The following is a 25,982-nucleotide window of genomic DNA, read 5'->3' on the forward strand; positions in this document are numbered from 1 at the left end:
CTTTGACCTTGGACTGGAACAGACTGGAAGGATACGTGCAAGCCTTTATATTTCTGTTTCAGTAACGTCGGATCAACAGAAGGTGAGCGTCAAATGTTGCGCGTGAAGAACGGCTTTTCTGTGTCGATGTATCTCCAGAAGAGCATAGCACTTACAAAAGCACCCAATCACATTGTCTCATTTCCCGTTCACATCCGTTAGAGTGCTTGCATGATATCTGAGGATTATTAGGATTTGTTCTGACGATTAACAGCGTTCTAGTCCTGAGTTTGTTTGGAATTTTGTCTCTGTAATAGCAGCTTATTTAAGGTGAAAGGAGGTTTTTACCCCAGAATGTAGTCCGTTCGTCCCAAGGTAATTGTGAATGAAGCATCGTTTGGGAATCGATGCTGAATTAGAGACTTTTGAAACGAAGGACTTTTGAGAATGTAAATGTGGGCCAGAATAAAGAACAGAGCGGACCCGTGGGTCGTACTTTTCCCACCCCTGTTCTAGAGGTTTTGTTCGAAAGCTCTCAAATTTGAACCACGTATACAAGACAGATGGATAACACTAAAGTGTATCATTCGGGTTTACATTTGGGTGAGTGTGTGCATGGCAATTTGAATCTGGCAAAGATCTTGAGACTCAATGTATCTAAAAAGCTGGGCAAAATTAGTAGTACAATAAGCAGAGTCAATTTATCCAGCGTACTTAACAAGTAGTTAAATGAAAAGTAGAATACGTACAGTCTCCTTATCTAGATTTACAGCGTTCTTATCAAGGTAAGGTAAATCAGCGGGTGGTCAGTGATTGTCATTACTTGGAAATTCTAAGGCAACAAGTTACCCTCCCTTTAATGAAGTAGTAAACTCTACTCATCTGGCTTTACGGTGTACTGTATATGCTCCTGATGCTGGGATTGCCCTGCAGTTTTTCTCTTGCTGTTTTTCCACTTTTCACAAATACTTCATGGGGAGTTTTGTTGCATCTGCTATGGAGTGAAAAGGAAGCAGACTCCAAGAACAACGACAGGAAAGATGGAATTTTTACAGCGCCAAGATGGAGATCAAGGTCAAAGGTGAAAAGGTGAGATAAGGCTTAAGTAAATAAACAACCTTGCAAGGTTCAGGAAGCATAGTTTTTGGGGTTGTTTTGGCAGGTTGAGGGGTGGTGGGCTCACTGGTCAACAGCCCAGCGTGGGGTTCGGTCTGGGGTGGTGAGCGGCGGGCCGGCTCGCCTCTCCACGATCCCATCGGTCGTGGGCTGAGCTCTTAATGCGGTCCTGACGCCTCCCTGGCGCTGCATGGGGCCACGCTGCCTCCCCCACATCTGGAGCCAATTACCCAGAAGGGGCTGTGACACAGACCCCAACACCACCTCCCCCACCCTCTGTATGCTGCATTGTCCACACCGCTCCTCCACCGCCTCTCGATTTGGTTTTTTTTTTGAACTCATCCAATAAAGTTCATCCTGCCTGTGCATTGATCTAAAGGGCCCATTTTTAGTCCTGTTCACTGTTCTCGGTTTGAGTTCCTTCTCTTGTTCCTAATACACGACTACAGGCCAGTTGCGGTGGCCTCTGCTCATTTCAGTGGTTTTGAGTTCACGTTTCCATCTACAGTCAGGGGTGAGCAAAGTATGGCTTGTTTCAATCATGACCCACCGAGCATTAAGAGTTCTTGTCTCATTATAGTCCCTCATGCACGCCGCAAATGGAAGATCACACACACGCGCGGGCATGCAAGGAGATATTCGGCATGGAAGAGGTGCGAAAAGAGAGCTGCAGCACCACTTGAGCTGAGGTGCTGGGCACGATGCCTTGCTCGAGGGCACCTTGACAGGAGCAAGCAAAGCAGACACCTCGCCAACAACTTAGTTGGCGTTCTTCATTTATTTGTATTATATTCTTTGACATTTTTTTGGTCAGCTGTGGGACTCAAACCCATGTCCTTGAATTCCAAAACACAAGTGCTTACTTACTTTGAGCCGGATTTGTTGCATTAATTTAGCTGTTGTTTTTGTTTTCAATTGGTTCATTAATATACAATGTATTTATTTGTTTATATATATTCTTTGCTCATGTATCTAATGAATTACTTAATGTCTTGTAAGTAATGAAAAAAAGATCAGTAAAATACATTTTCTACACACATTTAACCAATTTACAACAATTTTATTCAATAATTGGTGAATGAATTATAATTCCCTTCATTATAAATAACGTAAAAATGACAATAATTAGTTCATTATTCAAATAAACTATGTTACATATTTTACATACACATCAGAATCCTGTATCCTGTATGTGGCAGCAATCGAGCAAAACCTCTAGTTCAAGGATGGGCAAACGATGGCGCACGACCCGTTCCATTCTTTAATCGGTTACATGATCAGGAGCCCAGTGATATTTGTTGCATTCATTTAGCCATTTTTCACCCTAAAATTGGTAGAATAAAATGTATTAGTTTTTTTTTTTTTTAATCAAGTATCTCATTGAATAATATAATAAGAGATACATACTAATAACATAGAAATTAGTAAAACAAACAACCTTATATATACTGTACATGTAACAATTATTTTATGAAATAATATAATTGTTATCAAATGAATTATAAATAATATAATTCAAATTGAGAGTGTAATATTTTAATATTAAACTAAACAATTGTACATATAAATGTAACTTTTTTTTTTTTTTTTACATCATCTGGCCCAACTGTTCATTTTCAAAATAAAATATGACCCTCAGGAACAAATGTTTGCCCACCCCTCATCTAACCTGAAAACGACCAGGTTTGCCTTTCTGCTGGCACCCAGGCCCAGTGACTGTTCATTTGTGATGAGTGTGTATATGTATATGTATGCGTGTATATATATATATATATATATATAAAAGATTTCCCTCGGTGGTCTTAAAAGAGGTGGAAATGATCTTGTCTGCATGCAGTCCCATAATCCTGTTTGGTGCTGATTATCTGCAGCAGGTACAGGATGTGCTTGGCCTTTTAGAGAGAAGATTGAGCCGTCCTAGATTACAAAAACATGAAGTGATGCTTCAGCTCAAATGAAGTCATAAACTGCAAGTTTCTGGCTTCTACGTGACTGTTTTGCATGTCTGCGCCTTCTGAAACTACACCAGGAAGGAAAACTGTGTGCTCATAAAAGCCATGAGTCTCTGTGTGCCCAGTCGGATACATGCCTGGAGTCAAATGGAGCTCTCCCTTGGGTGCATAATTCAACATTTGACATGGTCGTACGGAGAGCGAAAGCGAGGCTGCAGAGAGGAGAGTGTGACGCGAGGCAAAAGGGGAATTTGACAGACATAAGGGAGGAAAAAGCGGAATGTCTGCACAACAAAGACACAAAACAAATCATGGTGGACTGTAAAACTGTCAGCTGTGGCTCCGAGAGAAAATGAGAGCGAGAGGGAGTGAGAAAGTCAAATACACAAAGTTACTCCATCATCCAACCAGACTGAGGCAGGCCCAGAGGAAAAGCAGGGACAAGAGATTCCATGGGCGTATTCTGCCCCCTGCGGGACACTTTTGGAAGTCCACTCAGTCGGCAACAGCAAAGCAGTGGCGGTCCTATCTTAAATGGCACCCGGTGCAAACACGCTTTAGGCGTGCCCATTTCATCTAACATTTCCCCCCAGTAATGGTGTGGTTTACAATTACATACATTTTGCAATGAAATGACACCATTTCGTTACATGTAATCAGTTACTCCCCAACACTGCTTGTACGCTGTGTGTATTTTATAGCAGGAGACATTTTGAACGCCGTTAAATGGTGGTTTTTAGACACGCGTTCGCTACAAGAGCCGACAAGAATACAATTCAACAACTCTTAAATAGCAACAACAACAATTCTCTGAACCAATGCCATGGATGGGGAATATCTTGCTTCTCCGACTGTTGCCGCCGTCGCTTAATGCTCCCTGGTTCACGTTCCTCCATATTGCTGCAGTCCATTTTTTTTTTTTTTTTCTGCCTTATGCGTCCCCAAGATATCCATCAATCAAGATCTCAGCTGCGGTTGACTGCACATCTCTCTAGTTATGTCTTTTTAAATAGTGCCACGACGTGGTAGTGGTGGTAAGAAGAGGTGGATTAAAATCGGGTAAATCCCCACCTGCCTGGGCCACTGGAAGTCCGGAGTCCAGGTACCAAATGCACATCCCGCCACTGTGACAGGTTAAGGAAACACGCACACAGCGCACACACACCAAAAATACAAAACGGATGACTCGAATACAGGGTTTAAAAAGAGTGGTGTAATGTAATTAAGAACAGATTGGTAAATGAGAAGTTTCCTCTTTCAACTTTTGCTCGTCATGTTCCTAACTAGAGTAGCCGCTAGATGGCGGTGTAGATCAAACCGCTCAAGCCATAAGGATGAACACGGGAATTGTAGTTCTTTAAGCCATCGAGCCAGGTGACTACAATGGCATACAGTAAACCAACACAAGCTTGGCAGGTGTTCTTGTTTTTTTGGCAAAGTTATGCGGAACTTGTAAGTCTCGGTCGGCGCGTGCGTTTCTGGTGGCTTCCTTTGTGTTGAAGAGTCAGCCCACTCGGGGCTCGAAGGAGAGGAAGGCGGATGTCAAGTGTTCAAACAAGCCAACGTACAACAAGTGCACTCACTCAGCATGAACACGGCGGCGGCAGCGTCCTTTTGTTCGTCTCTAGCCCTCCTTGAATACCTTCTGTGACTAAGTGTTTTCTTTTAGACTCGCTCTGGTGTCAGACATGAAGTTTTACGGCCACATTCAGCTCCGAATCGGGGAGGCTGTGGACTTGAAGCCGACCACTTTCTCCCGGCGCCACTCCAGGATGTTCTTGAAGACCGCCCCGACGACCATGGACCCCTACATTGTCCTCAAGGTGGACGACGTCAAAGTGGGACAAACTCACACCAAACAGAAAACCAACTCGCCGACTTACAACGAGGACTTCTCGTTCTCCGTGCGAGACGGACAACACGTCGAGCTGGCCGTCTTCAACGACACCCCCATCGGATACGACGACTTTGTGGCCAACTGCACCGTCCACTTTGTGGACCTCATGAAGACGGCCAACACGGGCGAGTTCTTCGAGGGATGGGTGAGTCCAAGTGCGGGGGAGTCCAAGTGGGGCAAACCAGAAAACCCGAGCCTCATGTGCAGCAGCGCCCAATTCACCTGCTGCATATTTACTTTCACATTCATGCAGATTTTAGAGACAAAATGAAGGCGAGATGTAGCTCTAATGGTTTTTCTTTGGGCCGTGCATGTTTTAACCCTGGCCACCCCCTACCATTTATTATACTGGAAGGTGAAGTCCAGCGTATTCCTTTCAGTTATATTGACATTTTGGAAAAAGGGAGCTATTTATTTATTCAATTTTCTTTTAACTTTATTTGAAGACATTCCACTGAGCCTGGGAGCTCCCTGCACTTTTTGTTGTCATAAAAAAAAAAAGGAAAAGTCTCGTGTCGAAGATTAAAAAAAAAAAAAAAAAAAAACTAATTTAACATGTTGCAAATGTGAAAATCTGTTTTATAAACTTATACTTAAAGGTATTTAAACGAAGTTAAGTGTTGGAGTTTGAATTGTTCAATATTTTGACGCCAATATTTTCCCTTTTACAGCAAATGAGCATCGGCTTCAAATATCAAATTCACTGGATTGCCAATGTTGAAAAAGGCTTGTGCTCTCGTATGAAGTGGCATCATTTAGTCACATTTTATATATTTGTCGCTGTCTGGTGGAATCCAACCACCTCCAAAATGACAACTTTTTAGGAAAAAAAACAACAACAACACCTGCAGACACTGCATAGACAAAGGAATGTACCATACTATAAAGTGTCAGCATTAACTCATATTTTGTATATCGTAGCTGTCAGGTGGAATCCCCTCACCTCCACAATGGCAACTTTTCAGGGGGAAAAAAAAACACAAGTTTGGTTGAGTTTCTAAACATTGCTCTGTTCAAGTTGGTGTTATACCTTATGTTGCTGTCATATGTCACTGTCCTCTCAACAACAGCTAGTACCCCAAAATGATGTTCAATCGCTAATTTATGACGGTGTCATCGATTCAAATGATACAAACATGGCGGGCAAGTGCCACATCCTTGCAAGCCTCATGAACCCAAGCAATTATATATGTGGTTTAATGCCGTCCAGCATGTTTCAATATCAATATTTTCACTCGTTATTGTAAAAAAAAAAAAATAATCAAATAAAAAATAAAAAAACATCTAGACTTTCAATCTGGGCTAAAATTACACTGCAGAATAAGTTCAATGAGGAAATGTCATTGGCTCCTGCTCATTACGTGTCAAGCTGTGAGAGGCTGACCTGTCCAAAATGTGGGCGGGCCAAAATATGGCAGAAAATGAAATATTTCATCAGAAAATGAGCCTAAAATTACTGCTGAGTCTATTTGGGGGGGACATTTTTTTCTGCAGTCATCCTTTGTAAGTGCAAAACTATGGAATAAGTGCCAATATTCACAAGATTAGATAAATAAGCAAAACAAGCAAATATTCAATCATTTTCAGGATTTTAACCCTTTAAATGCCAGGTTCATTATTTGAATCATTTAATTTATTACAAGAAAACCCATGAAAAAAGTAATTATTTTCCATATCATAAGTTGCAGGCGGATGGTGCTTTGGTTGTGATTAGAATTGTGTATATGTGAAAGATCAACAAAATTGATTAAGTGATTAAACAGAATAAAAACGTGGATTTAGGATGATTTAACAACTGTGTTTTGATCCCACCCTTCATCATCGTCAACTCAGAAGCCATAGATACATCTGTGAATGTCACTTTCGCACCCAACTCTCTTGTGGGGGAAAGTTGTTAGTTCTCTCTTTGAGCAGTTAACACATTTTAGCACAATTCGAGATGCATACTCTAAGTCTCGGTCCAGGGTTGCAAAGTCTTTACTGCATCTCAACACATGCATATGGTAAGAGACATTAAAGACCCACCAAAGAGGCCCAAAAAGTCTTGTAAATTTGACAAACCACAGAGAAGAGTGTTTTGAAAAAGCCTTCAAAAGTTGAATGAATTAAAAATATATATTTTTTTTAAAATCACCATTTATGTAAAATTAGGCTCTGAAATCATGAAAAATAATGGCCGGCCTCGAACTGCAAGATTGTGTGGGCGTGTCCGCTCAAGGCGCAACTATATACACACACAATATACGTTATATATTTATTTCAAGAATATGTGTATACTGTATATATGCCTACATCAGCAAATTCTGGGTAAATTGGTTGTCACCTTGTCTGGAGATATCTCCCAGACGCTGTCCTGGTGAGGACACAAACAATATTTTGGTCACCACCACCGATCTCAGCCTGGGCAGTTTCAGCAACGTCTCCGCTGATGGGATTGGCCCTTAAACCACTGCAGGCGCTGTTTGATAGCCCATCCGAATCTGCAACGGGCTCTTAATGAACTGTTTGTTGGGCATTTGACTCAATTTTCTCGATCGACCATTGCGAAAGTTAGCAGTAATTTAAATGTTTTTATTTATTGTGTCTCTCTCTGAACTCTTTTTCCAACAGTGTTCTGCCAATGCCTAGATGTATTTCAACTTTCCATAGCTGATGTCATGGCCTTCTTCAGACATCAAACTAGTTAAGATCAAATCAACAGCACCTCTGCCGTTTGCAGCCAAGTAGTGCCCTCCATTTTGCTGCAGCTGCTACAAGATGTAATTAATCAACACAATTCGTAACGATCAATTATTATACCCATCTTGAAACATTTCAGTATTATATTTCATATTTTTTGTTTTATGTAGTTCTACTGTCTCATAAATTAATCTTATTTTTAACACCCTCTGGAAGTTAACCATTGGGGGTTTTTTTTTTCCCCCCCCAATAACTGGTTAAAGCACTGAATGTACATGCAGAAATAACAACAATAATTAAAAAAAGTTAGTTAGGTCTTGATCTTTGCACTTAGTTCTTAAGCTTGGAATTTGTAGAATTAAAGTTATGCCATTGGATTATTGGAAAAAAAATAATTGAAATCATAATTTAAGAAGAAAATGTCATCTAACAATGACAGAGGAATATTATTGCAATGGTCTAGCTGTAATCTCCTGCCATCTTTGCTGCTCTCTTAATTGTCATTTATGTGTTAGCCCTTCAGGATGTGTCATTGATGTGCTCACGTTGCACACAAAACGCCATGTGCTTCTATCTAGAATATGTGCTCACATTCAAGTTGTTATCACCATGACATTTAGACTTGACTTTTTCCTTTGCCGCCCACTTAATGCTACATGGCACCTCATTGTGGTGGATGCTGCTTGCTCAACTGAAACGGCCCCCTTCTTAAACTCAGAGGCCCAAACTTCTTCCTCTGTGATACTGTATTAGATCTTACGCTTTTAGACGCCACCACCCCAATATCCACCTTCTATAACCTTAGCTAACATAAAAACGTCTCGAATAGTGATAGACAGATGGCGCGAGTCAACCTGCATGTTGGTCTCCATTTTAGTTGTTGTAGATTTTTAAGATGAAGTGAAAAGAAAGTTCAGCTGTAAACAAATGTGTCATTATTCTCCAGGGAGCGGGTCTATCTGTTCTTTATTGGAGCAAACACTGACACCACATTAGGCCCAGCCAGACGCCACAGACCATCACGTCAACTGTTATGTCTAGAAGTATAGGACCGACTTTGTTGCCAATGCCACAATGGGATTGAATTAAAAATGTGATTGAAGTGTAGTTATTACAATTTAAGAGATACATATAGAAAAAAATCCATTTTTCTTTGTACAAATAGATGAGTCTCTGAAGTGCCAACCCATCAACTGTGAAATTACACAACTGAATAACAATTAAGTCTTTTGTAAGGCGCCTACTTCTGAAAATTTCTCAATAAACATGCCCTTTTGAATTTGAGTAATTTACATAATACTGATGGGTAAAGAGCCACCATTTTCAAGCCACTGCCAGAGTCTGGCTGCCAGACTACGCGGAGAAATTATTGTGTCAAAGAAGAGCTGCAGTGTTATCAGAGATTAGCATTCACCCACAGCGTCATCAGCGCTAGCGTCTGACAACCAGCACATACTCAATACTCAATATAGGGGTTGGCAGTAGCAGTGTTTTTAAAGTGAAAAGAGTGCTGCTTGCTTTGCTGAAACTCCCAGTTGGGTGATTTCAGTGTGTACCAGACAGGGAGTCAATTGACTGCATATCATTTTCATAGAAGTATTAAAATGCATAATTGTATTTACAATGGTGTCACTTTCTCAAAATACTTTTCAGACCCTGAAAATGCATACAGCGGTTTTAATTTCTAAACGGCACATGGCTTATTTTTTCGGTCAAAAGCCTAGACTTCAATCATATTTTCATTGTTTTCTTTCAACTTGATTGTTATTTTTTATTTTTGATATTTTTGTGAAGGCAAAGTCATACAAACCTCTGCCCTAATAGTTTTGGTTCTAAGTGTATATTCCTTGCGATATACTGTACACGATAGTGAGACATCCCTCACAGCTGAGCAGCAGAACAACCTCCACACCCAGAACAACTTGCCTGACCTGCTTTGCTTTTTCGGTCAAGTTTAAATTCCGATCACATTATCTACTTACAGGAACTAGTATGCATTTCAACGCAGTTACAGTGAATCGACTCTGTGCATTTATCACACTCATCTTGAACTCAGTTTTTATAATTAGTTTTTATCCATCCATCCATCCATCCATCCATTTTTCTGAGCCGCTTCTCCTCACCAGGGTCGCGGGCGTGCTGGAGCCGATCCCAGCTATCATCGGGCAGGAGGCGGGGTACACCCTGAACTGGTTGCCAGCCAATCGCAGGGCACATACAAACAAACAATCATTCGCACTCACTTTCACACCTACGGGCAATTTAGAGTTGCCAATTAACCTACCATGCATGTTTTTGGGATGTGGGAGGAAACCGGAGTGCCCGGAGAAAACCCACGCTGGCACGGGGGAGAACATGCAAACTCCACACGGGCGGGGACGGGGTATTGAACCCCGGTCCTCAGAACTGTGAGGCAGACGCTCTAACCAGTCGCTCACCGTCCCGCCAATTAGTTTTTAATGTCCTCAAGAAAAAAAAAGAAAAAAAAGCATACCTTATACATCACACAAATTTCATTTATCTTGCATTTAATACTTGTTATACTATACATAAATGCAAAGATAAAGTGTTGTGATTCAATTCTAAACTGCTATTCCCATACAAATTGTGTGTTTTTATGTGTGTTTGCAGATGGACTTGGAACCTGAAGGCAGCATTTACATCCTTATTAAGCTTAATGGATCCTTCATTGATGGTGAGGTCACTCAATTGCATTCTGTTTTTATCTCCACCAAGAAAGTTATGCTTTGACAGGCTCCTTTGACTTTGTCTAATTGCCTCTTTGATATCAATCTGGATTTTTTTTTTAAATAATAGGTAGGTAGTCGCTAAGTATTGATTAGAACTCACACATTGACACAACTTCCTATCTGTATGCAGGTATAATTGTTTTTATGTCAAACCAAATCTAATCCAGATTCCGCATTTGGAAGCAATTTAAATTCAGGAGCTACTCTGCATTTCTTGGACAGTGTTTATAACCTTTATTGAGCCAAGGCACATACAGTATATTACATTAGAAATGTCTCATAGCACACCACCAAACAAAAATGCCAATAATAATGATCTCCTCTTAACTTTCCCATTGACATATTCAGTGTGACATCTGGGTCTGTTTGATTGAGCCCAAAGTTATTCTGCTGTACGAATGGACACGGATGGATACACAGGTTAATTGTTTCGGTACCTTCTCCCATCTAGTGGAAAGTATGTCACTATGTGTTGCTAGAATTTGTACATGAACAAAGATACATTAGTTAAATAAATGACAATTTGGGGACCAATTGAGTGAAATTGAATAATTTACTGATAATATCTCACAGCACAGAGGTTAGTAATCGCTGCCTTAGAATGCGCCTGTGTCATAATAGACAGTCAGACACGTATGAAGATTTGACAAAGGATGTTTTAGTGTGACGTGACTAGTTTGGTAAGTTTTTTTTTTTTTTTTTTTTTTTCCATGAGTAAATGGCATCATTTGCAACTGAGATGCACATGAAATTTTAGCTCATGTGGTGATGTGACCTATTTTCCGGGTTTGTCAATTGATTATGTGCTCGTCTTGTTTACAGACGAGGCCATCAAGCTAGAGAAAAACCACCGAGAGTTTACAAGGAAGCGTCAGGGGGCCGTGAGACGGAAAGTCCACCAGGTCAACGGGCACAAGTTCATGTCCACGTTCCTTCGTCAGCCCACCTTCTGTTTTCACTGCAAAGAGTTCATCTGGTGCGCAAGTTGGTCAAGCACAAGTCACCGATGCCTGCATCCACTTTAACCTAAATATGCTTCTGGCTTTATGTTTATTACAGGGGTGTTTTTGGAAAGCAGGGCTACCAGTGCCAAGGTGACCTCATATTCTTATTCTCCACATTGAGCTTTGCTATTGATTTTGACTTTTTCCCCCTCCAGTATGTACATGTGTGGTTCACAAGCGCTGCCACCAACAAGTTGTCACTGTGTGTCCACGCATGAAAAGGTCACAGGTACCATCACTCTCGTTTGAACATAGTCAATTCCACACACTCGGACGCATGTCTTAATGTGTTAAGAGGGTCCGAGGGCTGCAACATAAATCTAATTTGAAACCCCATTTACTACACCTTTCGACTGTGCTATATTTGCTCATCAAAATGTACCTTATTACCTCTGGTTTACACTTTGAGATTTTAAGTTTAAATGGGTGAAGTTGTGACTGTGTTAATGCAGCATGCAACTTTTAAACATCACAGTGTGTCCCTTTTGCAGTGTGTAAGCCCTGGCTTCAGCATTAACGTACCTCACCAGTTCAACATCCACAACTACAAGTCACCCGCTTTCTGTAACCACTGCGGATCACTGCTCTGGGGATTTGTCCGGCAGGGCCTGCACTGCAAAAGTAAGAAAAGCCAAATCAGGAATTAGGCAAACATCTTGAAAAATGAAATGGAAAAAACAACACTCTGCTATGTATAGTATAATTTTCTGCTCTCTGATTTGTTTGTGCAGTCTGTAAACTAAATGTTCACATCCGATGCGAAGGCAACGTTGCGCAGAACTGTGGAGTCAACTCTGTGGAACTGGCCAAAAAGCTAGCAGAGATGGGCACACATGCTGCAGAACTCTCAGGAAAAAAACTCCAAAGAGTATGAGCATTTTTCTAAACTGATCAATTAGTAAACACAAATTCTGCTTTATTGTGGTGGTTATTCGTCTTCTCTCTTTGCCTTTACAGTTCGGTTCAAGTACGACAAAGATGCCCTCTGAAAGGAGGAAGAGCGTGAAAAGTCAGCCAGAGATCCCTCAATATGGGATCGCAGATTTCACATTTCTTCAAGTGCTTGGCAAGGGTAGCTTCGGCAAGGTGGGAAAGACATGAGAGGGGGGTGACCAGAAACACGCTGTAGAATAATGACTTGATGGCCGTTCAGGCGAGAGCTAACATACGCGCGTGTTCTATCTGCAGGTGATGCTCGCGAGACTCAACAACAAAGATCGGGTCTTTGCAGTCAAGGTCCTGAAAAAGGACATCATCTTGCAGGACGATGATGTCGAGTGTACCATGACTGAAAAGAGGGTGCTGTCGCTGGCCAGCTGTCATCCGTACCTCACACAGCTGTACTGCTGCTTCCAGACTCTGGTCAGTGGAGACGCGAGACACACACGTGCCTGTATCCAGTTACCGCTGATGGAAATCTTTGCATTGTTGCATTTCAGTGCAGATACAGTAGTTCCAGAGTAAATTACACAGTAGCTATGGACGACTAAACCATATGCTTTCAGATAAGACAATATGCAGTATATTTAGTTTAGGTGGATTCTATCTTTATACATAAATATTGCAGTTGTTTTTTCTTCTTCTTCTACACAGTGTTGCACTAAATGCACCACACACTGACTGCAACATTACATATAAACCCTTTCCCCCAAAAATGTGGTATCATGGAGAAGCTTATTTAGTTCCATAATTCCATTCAAAAAGTTAAACTTTCAAAGATTATAGATTCAGGGCCCACAATTTAAACAATTTCAAATATTTGTTTGTTTATTTGTATATAACTCGGGCTTCCAGCTCATAAAACCCACAAAATCAAGAATTTAAAAAAATAGAATACTCTGAAGAAATTACCATTTGTTTCTCAGTTTTTGGAGGAAAAAAAAAGAAATGAGGGTCACATTAAATCAATGAAAATATGGTACTTTCAAAACGATATGTTAATCTTCAATACTTGCTTGGGAATCCTTTTAGTTTAATCACTGCCTCGATGCGCCGTGGCATTGAGGCAATCAGCCTGTGGCATTGCCCGGGAGTTGTGGAAGCCCTTATTTCCTTGATGCTTGCTGTCAGTTCTCCTTTGTTTTTGGGTCTGGTGCCCCTTTATTTCCCTCTTGATAATACTCTATAATTTCTCAGTGGGGTTTATTAAGATCCAGCGAGTTGCCACTCACCAGCGGTGAGTCAAGCACTGCGATGGTATGGTCATCCACCCAGGTTTTGGTGCTTCTTGCGACATGGGCAGGGGCCAGGTCCTGCTGGAAGATGAAATCTGCATCTCCATACAGATCCTCAGCAGAAGGAATCCTGAAGTCCTCGAAAGCATTCTGGTAGACTGTTGCGGTGAATTTGGATTTAAGAAAGCAGAGTCTACCAACACCCGCAGTGGACATTGCACCCCAAATCATGACTGACTGTGGATATTTCACACTGGACCCCAAGCAGCTTGGGTTCTGCTTTTCGCCCGTCTTCCTCCAAACCCTTGGACCTTGATTCCCAAATGAAAGGCACACTTTCCTTTCATCGGAAAAGAGGACCTCAGACCACTGGCCAACAGTCCAGTCCTTTTTCTCCTTGGCCCAGTTGAGACGCTTCCTATGTTGGCTCAGAAGTGGCTTGACCCGAGGAACGCGACAGTTGTAGCCCATCTCCCGGATGAGTCTGAATGCGGTGGTTTTTGAAGCTGTGACTCCCGCCTCATTCCACTCTTTCTGGATCTCTGCTAGATTTGTTTTCATCTTCTTTGTTTGATAATCCGCTGAAGCCCACGGTCATCTCTTTTGCTGGTGGATCTTCTCCTGCCACATTTTGTCCTTCCACTAGACTTTCCATTGATATGCTTGAACACAGCACTCTGTGACCAGCCAGCCTCCTTAGCTATGAACGTTTGTGGCTTACTCATCCTACGAAGGGTATCAATGATGGTCTTCTGGCCAGTTGTCAAGTCAGCAGTCTTCCCGATATTGAACCCAACTGAGACAACTGAACCAAACTGCAGCAATTTAATGACACCTGGATAAATCTGTGCAGGTGCTTTAAGTTTAGTAGATGATGAGTGATGTGTGACACTTAGTTTAAAACATTTATGGCCTGCAAAATTTGGGCTGATTACTTCACGGTATTAACATTTTTGGAATTCTTGATTTTGTAGATTTTATAAACTGGAAGCCCAAATTATGGAAAACTAAACCAATAAATACTTAAAATTGTTTAAATTGTGGGCCCTGAATCTATAATCGATGAAAGTTTAACTTTTTGAATGGAATTATGGAAATAAATCAACTTTTCCATGATGTAAAATTTTTTTGGAAAGGGTCTGGATGTGTCAGTATTTCTCTGTAATATTGTATTATATTTTTCCTTACTTGTATATACTATTGTATTACCTATGTTTATTATTATATTTTATAGAAGTTCTCAACATAAATTAGTACATCCAACAGATAATAAACCTTGAGTTTGCTTTCAGAATTAATGTTTTATATGGCATACAATACTACAAAATACTTTCACATTTGTGTGCCATTAATTGCAAATGCAATTTGTTAGTATGCAAAAATTATTTTTCATGACAAATTCTTTGAATGTTGCAAAAGAGCAAAAATTCATACACACCAATGAAAGTGTAGCAATGCTACATTTTAGATACACGGATGAAAGGGTCACTTCTCAAATGGCTTTTACTCATGTTGAGCAATGTAGAGGCTTTTGTGTGTTTTAGTACAGTACTTGAAAATGGATGGATGGATGGATGGATTTTTATTTCCACAGTATTGCATTACATTAATTGTTCAACAGGTGGCAGCAGTTTTCAACCTGTCCGACTGGGTGTGAGGAGACCGTAATACCTAGCTCTTTTTTCAGCCTGAGGCAGGACAATCTTAATCTCCTTGAGGTGTTTGAGCTTCCACTGACCTATTTCGCCCAAGTTTGGAATAGAACCGCATTAAGACTGTAACGCTCCTCCCTTGAAACATTCACAGCGACACAGCACTGTGAAGTGGCTTTTTTTTCCAACGCGTCATGTGCTGTTATAAACCAAGACCGGAAAGTTCACTAACTGTGTGTTCAAGTGCACTTTAAAAAAAAAACATGACAGGAAATTGTGGTAGGAAGTAACATTGGCCACCTCCATTTTTGAATTCTTATTGTGAGTAGACCAAGATGTTTGTCCTTCACTTTACAGCTCATTAAGATCAAGATGACCCGATTAGATGCTGCAACAATACACCTGATAATGATGATCATGATACATTGTGTGCTAAGTGTGTTTTAAAGCATGTAACCGCTGTAAAAATTATTTTTTTTTAAATAATGAGAGACAACTTTGTTAAAAAAAAAAAAAATAAGTCTGACCATTTGCATTAATCTTGGTGTTGAGGTAAAATGATGCTGTAATGTGTAATGTAATCTCTTGTACTAACCCCACTGCCACCCTTCCGAGTTAACATGCATATTTGACTTCTAAAGCCGTCAATGGCCGTGAAAGTGTTAAGGAGTGATAGATAATTAATTAATTAATTAATTAAATATTGTCATTTTAGTCAATGCACAACTAACTGATGATGCAAGTTAATGCTATCTAGTTTAGGTTACTTATTAGCTACCCTAGTACCCGAGGTCTTCACAGCTACTTCACAAAATGCTCAGTACATATCAGTGTGGTTCTTAAGCTTTTTACACCAAGTTCCTTCTAAAAAATTCTTAACTCTCCGACTACGACAATCATGACCAACATTAAAATACAGTGGCGCAGAAGATAAGTGTTCATCAAAAACAAGACAGGGGGTTTATTCCCCAAAATTATAAATTTAGTATTATGGTAAGCCACAGCAACATTATGCAAACTTTGCCTAAAATAAAAGCAACTGTACTTAAATAATGTACAGCACATAAAATTTAAGTATATATATATATATATATATATTAAACAGTTCTGAAGATTAAACGTAAATGTAACAACTGAACTAAACTTAGGCAGTGATTGTTTCGCTTGCCACTAGATGGAGCTCACGCAGCACTAGTATCTATCACACAGAATCACTGCACTATATCAAAGAATAACAATTATAACAAAAAAAGACCTTGAACATCACCAAAACAGTACTTAAAAGAAATGCAAAAATATTTTGTGTTTAATGGGGGAATCTAGTATTGTGATCATGATATGGGAGTCTGTGACTTATTGTAACTGTTACACTGTACATAATACTGTACAGTAAACATGTACAACACAGGCTGTCGTTAACACATTGATTGCAGTAGTGAACACGCTTTTGTGTTTGGTCCTAAGCATCCTTAAATGTAAAAATCAAACCCCTCTAAAGTTTGCTGCGTTACACGCAGTCCTGTGCATCGCATCTTCCAGCCGACTCTTCTTCCCCTGGCTCTTATTTCTACATTATGTACCGACTTGCAGCCTGTAATGAGAATGAAAGATTTATGGATTTGATCAATATTTTTTCACCCCACTAATTTAGTTCAACAGCAATCCATTGCAGCCGTGTGAAGCACATGAGCTGTCCCCATGTCCTAATAACATGAGCTCTTCTCTGGGCCCCCCTTCATATGTATGTAGATCTGCTCGAATAAATGTGATATCTCCTCATATCTCACAGGACCGTCTCTTCTTCGTGATGGAGTTTGTAAATGGCGGGGATCTGATGTTCCACATTCAGAAGTCCAGGAGATTCGATGAGCCCCGGGCGTGTTTCTACACGGCGGAGATCACCTCGGCTCTCATGTTCCTGCATGGCAAAGGCATAATCTATCGGTATGACCGGCGTGTGAGCGCGCGTGCGTGCGTGCGTGCGCGCGCACGCACACACACATACACACACACACACGCACACAAAATAAAAACTCCCTATGCAGCTAAATAAAACTTAATAATGATTCAGTGCTAAAAAAAAAAAAAAAATCACAGCTGCGGGGAATACACACTTATTCTGTGAACAGTATTCAGTATTTCCAGAATTGAACCAAAATTAGATTTGACGTTTTGCAGTTTGTATAATACAGTGCCTTACATCAGTTCTGACTACAGTATTTTGACTCTTACAGCCTTGTATTTTGTGCCCATTAAATATATTTGTGAGCATTACATTTTGGGTAAAAATCCAACTTTTCTACCTATTCATGCATGCTACTATGTGGGCCATAGTTTGCCTTCAACCTCCTCCTAAACTGCACAGTATATGTTCTCATTTAATTTTCCAGACTCAACCCTACATTGCATCTTAACACTTAAAGATCAGATTTCTCCGTCAACATATTCTGGTCATACAGGTTACAAGAAATATAATAAGAATCCACTCTAAATGACAACATGTCCCCCCCCCACGATTGTTCCTTTCTGGACTTGTGTATATTTAGCATAATCACGATATTTGTCCAGTGTCCAAAATCCAAATCTGGATATTTGATGTTTGGATGCTCTAATTCTCTGCCAGTCAGGATAAGAAGATCAGGGCACTCTCTGTCTATGATGTGTAATATGAAGTTCTTCTCATGACTATTGCAGCTTCAGGTACGGTCACACTTTAGGTCTCTTGAAGAATAGGAATCTTGTTTGCGTTTTTTCTTGCGAATACTTAACTCGGTTGAAGTAGCTTCAAGGTTTTCCATACTTTACACAAGCTGCTGCTTAGTGATAGAGAAGAAACTCTGCAGGAGTTCAGTCTGGAAGAAAATTCTCAATTTTCGTGTCATATTCTTAGTCACACTCCTTTTGGATTTTTTTTTATTTGGTGCAACTTCATCTTGTACGTTGAAGGTTCAGTACAGTACTTGGTTTGGTCATGATGCGTGTGTGTCACACACCCGAAATACTGATCAATCTCACCAAGCCAGTTCTGTTGACTGCTGGTCTTTTCGTTAATTTAGCACTCAACTCTCAAACAATTGATTGGGTTGCTTTTGACAGCTGGCAGAAAAACTGGCTGTTGCAGTTATTTTTGTAGGTCGATGCAATCAGCACATCATGTTGCTTCCTGGAAAGTGTTTAATAGTACACTTCATCAGTTCTTAATCTTCCTACAGAGAGCCAGAGCGCTGTTCTGAAGATACTGTATCATAACACAACCTGTCCTATATACTGTATTTGTAGCACCGCTCTGTATGCTACAGTCCATTTCTGTAACACCTCTTTTTTACAATATAATTTCACTAGAAAATAATGTTAAATGAATACTTATCTTACTGTGTCAATCAAAATATAGCGTTATCCTTTTTAATAGACATGCTATCGAAAATTGTTTCTCTCATAAGATTGTCAACAGTGAGTGTATAGTATAGTGAAGAAGTATGTAGCATACTGTATTAATTTATGCTCAATGAATGCTATGCATGTGCTCAATCTGGAGTAATATATATATATATATATATAAATAAACTCTGGGGTGGTCTTCTCGTCTCCAGAGTGTATGACAAAAATGAAATACTTCATCTCCCTTTGAGTCCATCTCGGGTTGCTTGATCATAGATCATAGACCAGAGCTCCGGTGCTGATTGCTAACTCTTGAGTTTTTAATTTGAAAAACTGTGCTGACACTCGGAATAGATTATTCAATTGTTCAATTCTGTAGAAATGTACATGTCAGGAAGTTACGTGCAGACAAATTCTGATACTGTATCTCAAACATGTCTATAATCTACAGCACATTGCTTGAAGTTTTATTTGGCCATTCTCCGGTGGGGAATAAGTCAACACAATGTTCTCGTTTTAGCTGTCTATATGGTCATCTGAATGATAGACTTCTTTCACATGACGGTCAGACAGTCAGCCCTCAAACGATCTCTCCTTCCCCCTCGCGCTCCTCTACAGATTTGACGTTTTGGATTTCTCTTGAATTTGGATCACTGACAAGCCTCCAGCCAGTCACTCTCTCACACATTGATCTGTCTGCAGCAGAAAGATGATAGTGTCACAAAGCAAATAATGTCATTTTTCATTTTCAATTTGTTTGTGTTGCCTTTCAAGGGATCTAAAGCTGGATAATGTTCTGCTTGACAAGGACGGCCACTGTAAACTGGCAGACTTTGGCATGTGCAAAGAAGGCATATCTGAAGGTGTTGGAGCAAGAACTTTCTGTGGCACCCCTGATTACATTGCCCCTGAGGTCAGTTCAGACTTATGGAACTTTTTAAAAGACATATAGGCCCACATGGCTGACAGCTTCTCGTAACCCTTGTGAGTTCATATGGGTTTTTTTAACATTGCCGGCAACATAAAACAATGCTTATTAGATCTGTCATGAAAAAATGGTCGGATGTAATGAATTGTTATGAATTGTCTTTCAAAAAAGGGCTTTTGAAGACATGGAGGCCGCCATGTTGTTGGGCCACAATACATTGTGTGCTGATGATGAGAGAGTGCGGTCGCTTTATAGTTATTGGAATAACTTGGAACATTCGATACACTTTGGCAGGCCTGTGACTGAGCGGCTATGATTGTGAGCTTCCAAGTCTATTCCTACAATTGTTCCCCACAAATCACCCAAATCTACTCACTCTTGAGACTCTTAGTACTGTTCTAATAAATGCACTAACAAGTAGTAATTTGCCATATTAATCGATTGTTAATTTTTCACATGGTCAATCAACTACATTTAGTACCAACATTATTCAGCATAATTTATTATTGCAACAGACACCAAAATGTGACATGACAATGGTGGTTTTTAGTATGTGAATTTGAAAGCAAAAACTGAAGTACTTAAGCACTTGAAGTATATTTCAGAGTCTGTACCCCCCCCCCCCCCCCCCCCCCCCCCCGTTTACTTAAAGATTTGAATCAGTGCATTTGCCACCTCTGGTAATTTGTGCAAAAAAAGCAACGGAGGCATCCATTTAACAGGAATAAACAAAACATCACTTCATGTCCCTTGCATTTCCTGTAAGGCTCCCTTGGCCATGATCATTAATGTTGTGGCATTTTTTTCACAGATCCTTCAGGAGATGGCGTACGGGGCCTCTGTTGATTGGTGGGCTCTCGGAGTGCTGCTGTACGAGATGCTGCAGGGCCACGCGCCTTTTGAGGCCGAAAATGAAGACGACCTGTTTGAGGCTATCCTCAATGAAGAGATTTCATATGCCGCTTGGCTCAGTGTGGAGTCAGTGAATATCCTCAAAGCTGTGAGTCTTCATGCACTTCTTTCTTTACTGTTTGTAATTCTTTAAAAGGCACTTGACTTAAATCTGGATGCGAGTCACTTTCTGTGCTTGGCAGCCATTTAGTCTCCTCTGATTGCAACTGTTGGACTCTGAAGTTTTTCCACGCTGAACTAATGATAGAGAAAAACAATTTCTCACTTGGTTTGTCTCCTGCATTGCACAGGAAAAGACATGAAGCTGTGATCATTAACAAAATGATCAATGTGTCACATTCCTGAGTAGCTCTGCAGACCAACATTTGAGATGGGCTTTGGTCTTCTTTGTTTGGTTATTTTGACTGACTGACACTGTGACTGCAGAGTACTGGGCAGGGTTACAAGAGCTCTGGCAGCCGGCTGTTTGGACCAACTCTTACATAACTATATTAAGGCATGGTCTATTGCCCGGTCTCAGCTAACTGGCTATAAATACAACAACGTGGGCACCTCCTCCTTTCATTGGCTCCTCTGCCTCCGTTACTCGTGTTGTTGCTTGGCGAAGTGCTGCGCCAAGCTCATTTGGGTTACACGTTACATAAAAAGTCCTGTAAGTGTAAGTAGATTTGGAACGTGCTGCTCTATTTATAATGACAGTTGATCCGCCGCAAGGTTCTCCTTGTTCGCAGTATTTTTACTTTTAATTTGACTTCATTTTATATTTTGGACTTTGTCTGTTGTAAAATTATTTACCTAACTATTGTTTAATTCCACATCAACCCTCTTGGTCTCATTTGGTTTTTTGGGTTCTTCCTTTGGGCGGCATGTCGGACGACTGGTTAAAGCGTCTGCCTCACGGTTCTGAGGATGTGGGATTTATTTTTTTTTAAAGAAACTGGATTTTTAAAAAAAGCTATTAAAAGATATTTACAAATAGGTGAATCCATGGGTGCCGCACAGAGGTGGGTTGTAACGCGCTACATTTACTCAAGTAACATTTTCCATAGACTCTACTTGTCAGACTACTTTAAATGCTTTAAATGTACTTTTTACTTTTAGTTGAGTATTTACGTGAAGAAGGATCAATACCTTTACTCCGTTACAATGATCGACATGCCGTTCGCTACTTTTATTTATTCATTCTTGCTTGTGTGCATCTAGACTCCATCTTTGACTTCCACATAGGGTGCCCGTTGCGTGAATCAAACGGGATCACTGTCATTTGACTCCAATTCACCAATCAGCCGACACAAGGGAGTCACATGACCATGCACGTAGTGTACGCGAGCCAATCAAAATGACTCATTTTGGGGGGGACAAAAACAGCCGCGCGACTGTGTTTATTTTACAGACTCCAAAAAACAACAGCTTTATCTTGCAGCTCTTAAATTGTGACTGCCCAAACTTGGACATTTCAGCCCACTTCTAACTTGAGAAAACACCTTGCGGTAAGTTGCAGATGTTTCTGTTGTTGTTTTGGCAGTGGATATGGGAAAATATGCACTATCACACACACACACACTCACGCGCGCACACACAATCAGCTGTGTTCAGCAAACGGCTTCTTCATGAAGTCATTTAAGCGAATAAAGCAAATAATGTTTCTGTAGGGCCCAATGTATGTGTTGCTAGTTTTTGGGCAGTTAAAAATGTAAATAGTGGCAGGTGTGTGTCGACTCCCATATATTTTTTATTTTTTAAAATTTTATTTTATGTTCATGCTCTGATTTAAAAAAAAATAAATACATAAAGTTATTCACAAGTTACTCTTTATTTGAGTAGTTTTTTCATTGACTACTTTCTTACTCTTAGTCAAGTAAATATTTGGATGACTACTTTTTACTGCGATTGGCTGGCGACCAGTTCAGGGTGTACCCCGCCTCTCGCCCGAACATAGCTGGGATAGGCTCCACTGTCCAGCCAATATTTACAAGATTGGCTTTTCAAATAAACTCAATTGAAATGACTGAACTCATTTTAATGACTACAATGACGGTATTGATCCTTTTCATGACTTCCAAAATCTCAACAAATTCCTTGTGTGTTTTTTGGACATACTTGGCAAATAAAGATGATTCTGATTCAGGGTGGGATCAAATTTGGAACCAGCAATTACATTGAATTTTGTTCCTGTGTAGTAAAGCTGGTATGGATGGAGTGTTTGGCAGCAACGATGACACATCTGCCAAGTAGCCAATGGGAATTCTAAGTAGCCACGGGTTTGTCATCACATTTGTGGTCTTAAAACTAAACTGACACTTAAATGGCCACACTGGTGTGTTTTTCTTTTAAACACATTTGTGCGATGACTTACGGAGCTTTTGTGATAAGACTAACTGGATTGTTTCTCTGCTCTTCCTTTTATACATTCATACACACTGAATGTAAAATGAAGACCTTAGCATGTCTATTATGAGTGTTTAGTATTTTTAGCGGTTGTTTTCTGGAGGCTGACACATGAATCTACAATGCATCTGGTTACAACATTAGGCGTGGGGTGCCCTCATTGGTGGCCTCACTGGTCGAGCAGAATTGTCATCCCCGCAACATTGTAGCATTTCAGCATACGTGGAAAGAAATTACAAAAATACTGCAAATACATGCTAATGTCTGCGTATCCTTAGCTTAGGGCGCATGCAATATTATGGTCCTTTGCTGCTCCTTTTATTTAATGTATCCAGAAGTTGCAAAGCACTCATTAGCAAGAAAAACAGGAAGCTAATGTTGGAATTTGCCGGAAAGACCGATTTTAAAGATTTGAGGACAAGCTTCTGTGGACTGGTGAGACAAAGATTGTTTGAAGATGTGACCAAATTGATTGTCGAGGGTAATGCTGCCTGCATCCTATTCATTAAACAATTTATTTTCTAATTGTGATTTTAGTTTTGTGTCATATTGAGAGCTCTTTTCTAATATTTTGGTTACTATGTAGTTACATGAGAGGGCATAGGAGCTCTCTATTGAAAGGCGCTGAAACCGACTGATTTGGGAAGTCTTATTTTTCTTTCTAGTGATTTGGGGTTTATCTAGTGACTGTCACTGTGGAGTCAAAGGCTCATTAGTTTTGTTGCCTTAGTCTGAATGTCATTGCCAGCCTTGAGATGTGCATGTTATCTCGAGCCAAAATCCATTTGCTTGTTTGCTTCCTTGCTGAAGGCAAGTCAAAACAAAGTTGTCTTTTATTTCTGGCCACACCCCTGAGCAGCTGTCAGACCTGGACCTGTGATGTGCAGTTTTATTGGTTCTTTGTGTACAACAAAGCTGGAACGGCTGCTCTACTGTTGAAACAAGTTGAACCTCAGCTAGTGCATTGTGGGTTGTGCCAAAAAAAAGCAAGTAAGGGTGTGTTTTTGTGAGTGGGGCGGTGAGGCCTTACTTACTTAATGTCATTTTGGATGGGCTCCAGTTTGGCCATTACTAAAAATGGTGATCTGGCCAGCTGAAATAGATGCATTTTGTGGAAGAGATACTCTCATTGAATTGATTTTCAAAATGAAATTGTTGTTTCTTGGATAGATTACAATCCCAAATTACATTTTCTTTGTAACATACTTGTAATAGAATTCTTTTGTGGCCTTTCACATGTTTATTAATTTCATCTACATTTGTGTCTCCACAGTTCCTAACCAAAGACCCACTCCGGCGCATTGGTTGCGTGGCATCAGAGGCCGGAGAAATTGCTGTGACCAGCCATGCCTTTTTCAGAAACATTGACTGGGAGATGCTGAATCATAGAGCGATAGAGCCACCCTTCAAGCCCAAGATAGTACGCCACATAAACATCCTCCCCCATGAATACCAAGCAGATGTAATGCAGTGTTTGCGGTCATCTCACCTTGACATATAACTGCTGTCCTTTCTCAGAAAATGCCAGAGGACGTCAACAACTTTGACCCGGACTTTACGAGGGAAGAGCCCACCCTCACGCCGATCGATGACCCCCACATCTCCTCCATCAATCAGGATGAGTTTGAAGACTTTTCATATACTTCGCCCGAGATGCTGGAGAACTAAGAGCTTCCGCGCTGATCTACAAATTGGCATGTGCTCTCAATCTTTGGATTTGGACAGTTCTCGTATGAAACTGTTACATTCCCCGCAGACATGAGAGTGTAAAATGTCGTGGGGTTGGTCAGACACGGACACTCTCTCAAATGGCATTTTATTGAGACTACAATATGGCGTGATGGACATGTACTTTTTTCCACTGTTGGATGTGCTCACATTATGGTTGACTCGGTACTTAGTGTTGTACTTCAGCAAATTGGGCATCGAGTCCATTTTTTACCATACTGTCAGCAATTCCCAGAATGACAAAATGGGTGTGTGTGTGTGCGGAATCTTTTTCTTTCCTGTGACACGCACAACTCCGGGGGGGGGAAACTACACACCAAACCACTCCCACTAGGTAAACAAAAATAAAATCCTGTATTAAACTTTGAAGCTTCAAACCAGCACTCAGTAAAAACATGAAGATCTATGTTGTTAAAGGGAGACTGAGACCGTCAGTTACTGAATGTGTTCTATTTTTCACCCATCCAAATTCTATCGAGCATGTTGAGGATGATCCAAGATTTCATTTGTGGTAGAAGCTCTGGTGATTCATGGACTGCAATCTCTGAACTTTTAAAAATTTCAACACAGTCGTCTGCTCACATAGGATGCATGCTAGTGGCGTTTGCCAACTCATCAGCAACTACTGAATTATTTTGTATGTCTTGTTGCTGAACAGTTTAAATCCTTCCTTTGCTGCGTCTATCTGTCACTTTCTCAGTTTGCTTCCTCAAACTTAAAAAAAACAAAACAAATAGTACTTGGCAACCAGTCAGGGTCTGGGCGCTCATTAGAGGCCCTTTTTTCAAACCTTTAATCTGACAATTATGAATTAATACTTGGTGGTGTCTGACCTCGATAAAAGATTTTAACCTTTCTGTGCAGTCCTGGCCTAAAGGAACAGGCTAATCATCTGGTGAGTTCAGTAGGAACTAGGGAAGAATAAACAGGAAACCACACTGCGTCATTACCGTTACTTTTGGTCAAAATAGGAAGACGAGAGGGGTGAATGATGCTTTTGTGTGGCACTTGAAAGCGTGGGGTCTGTTATAGGCAATACAAAAAACAACAACAACAATCTTTTAAACAAGAAAGAACAGAAGTCTTTGTTGTTCAAGGGAAGAATCTTGAACAATGCTGCTGTCCCATGATGATACTCGGACTCCATTCTACTCTGACTCTATTCTGCTCTACCCAACTCTATTGTACTCTGACTCCATACTACTCGGGACTCTGACTCTACCCTACTCTGACCCTATTCTGCTTAGACTCTACTCTCATGTCATTGGCCGGCTTTTCAGGCGCTGTTCATGCCGTCATTGGCCCATCTTGTCAATCATCACAGCTGGACCAGATGTCAACCAATTTTGGTTTTCATTTGAACATCAAAAGTCATCTCATGAGCTCATCAAATATGCAAATATGTCAAAACATCAAATAAAATGGAAATAAAAATGCATGACTTT

At 40.5% G+C, this 25,982-nt stretch overlaps 1 protein-coding gene across 2 annotated transcripts; it reads left to right on the forward strand.

Annotated features, from left to right (window-relative positions):
• The first annotated feature begins 4,399 nt into the window (after positions 1 to 4,399).
• prkcha (protein kinase C, eta, a) lies at positions 4,400 to 25,975 on the forward strand. Of its 2 annotated transcripts, XM_061793935.1 has the most exons (14): positions 4,402 to 5,089; positions 10,255 to 10,318; positions 11,196 to 11,349; positions 11,433 to 11,467; positions 11,533 to 11,606; positions 11,869 to 11,998; positions 12,109 to 12,245; positions 12,335 to 12,463; positions 12,566 to 12,739; positions 16,993 to 17,147; positions 19,356 to 19,494; positions 20,321 to 20,509; positions 24,083 to 24,229; positions 24,328 to 25,975. In XM_061793935.1, the coding sequence occupies exons 1-14, from the start codon at positions 4,736 to 4,738 to the stop codon at positions 24,475 to 24,477; spliced, it is 2,031 nt and encodes a 676-aa protein (XP_061649919.1). In that variant the 5' UTR covers positions 4,402 to 4,735; the 3' UTR covers positions 24,478 to 25,975. The 2 variants fall into 2 exon arrangements, 1 of the variants encoding a protein (XP_061649919.1); XR_009791317.1 differs by lacking the exons at positions 24,083 to 24,229; positions 24,328 to 25,975 and adding an exon at positions 19,681 to 19,827 and having other exon boundaries at positions 4,400 to 5,089; positions 20,321 to 20,461.
• Positions 25,976 to 25,982: the final 7 nt, after the last annotated feature.

Source organism: Phyllopteryx taeniolatus, chromosome 13, assembly GCF_024500385.1.
Source record: "Phyllopteryx taeniolatus isolate TA_2022b chromosome 13, UOR_Ptae_1.2, whole genome shotgun sequence".
In the NCBI taxonomy this organism is placed as follows: Eukaryota; Metazoa; Chordata; class Actinopteri; order Syngnathiformes; family Syngnathidae; genus Phyllopteryx; species Phyllopteryx taeniolatus.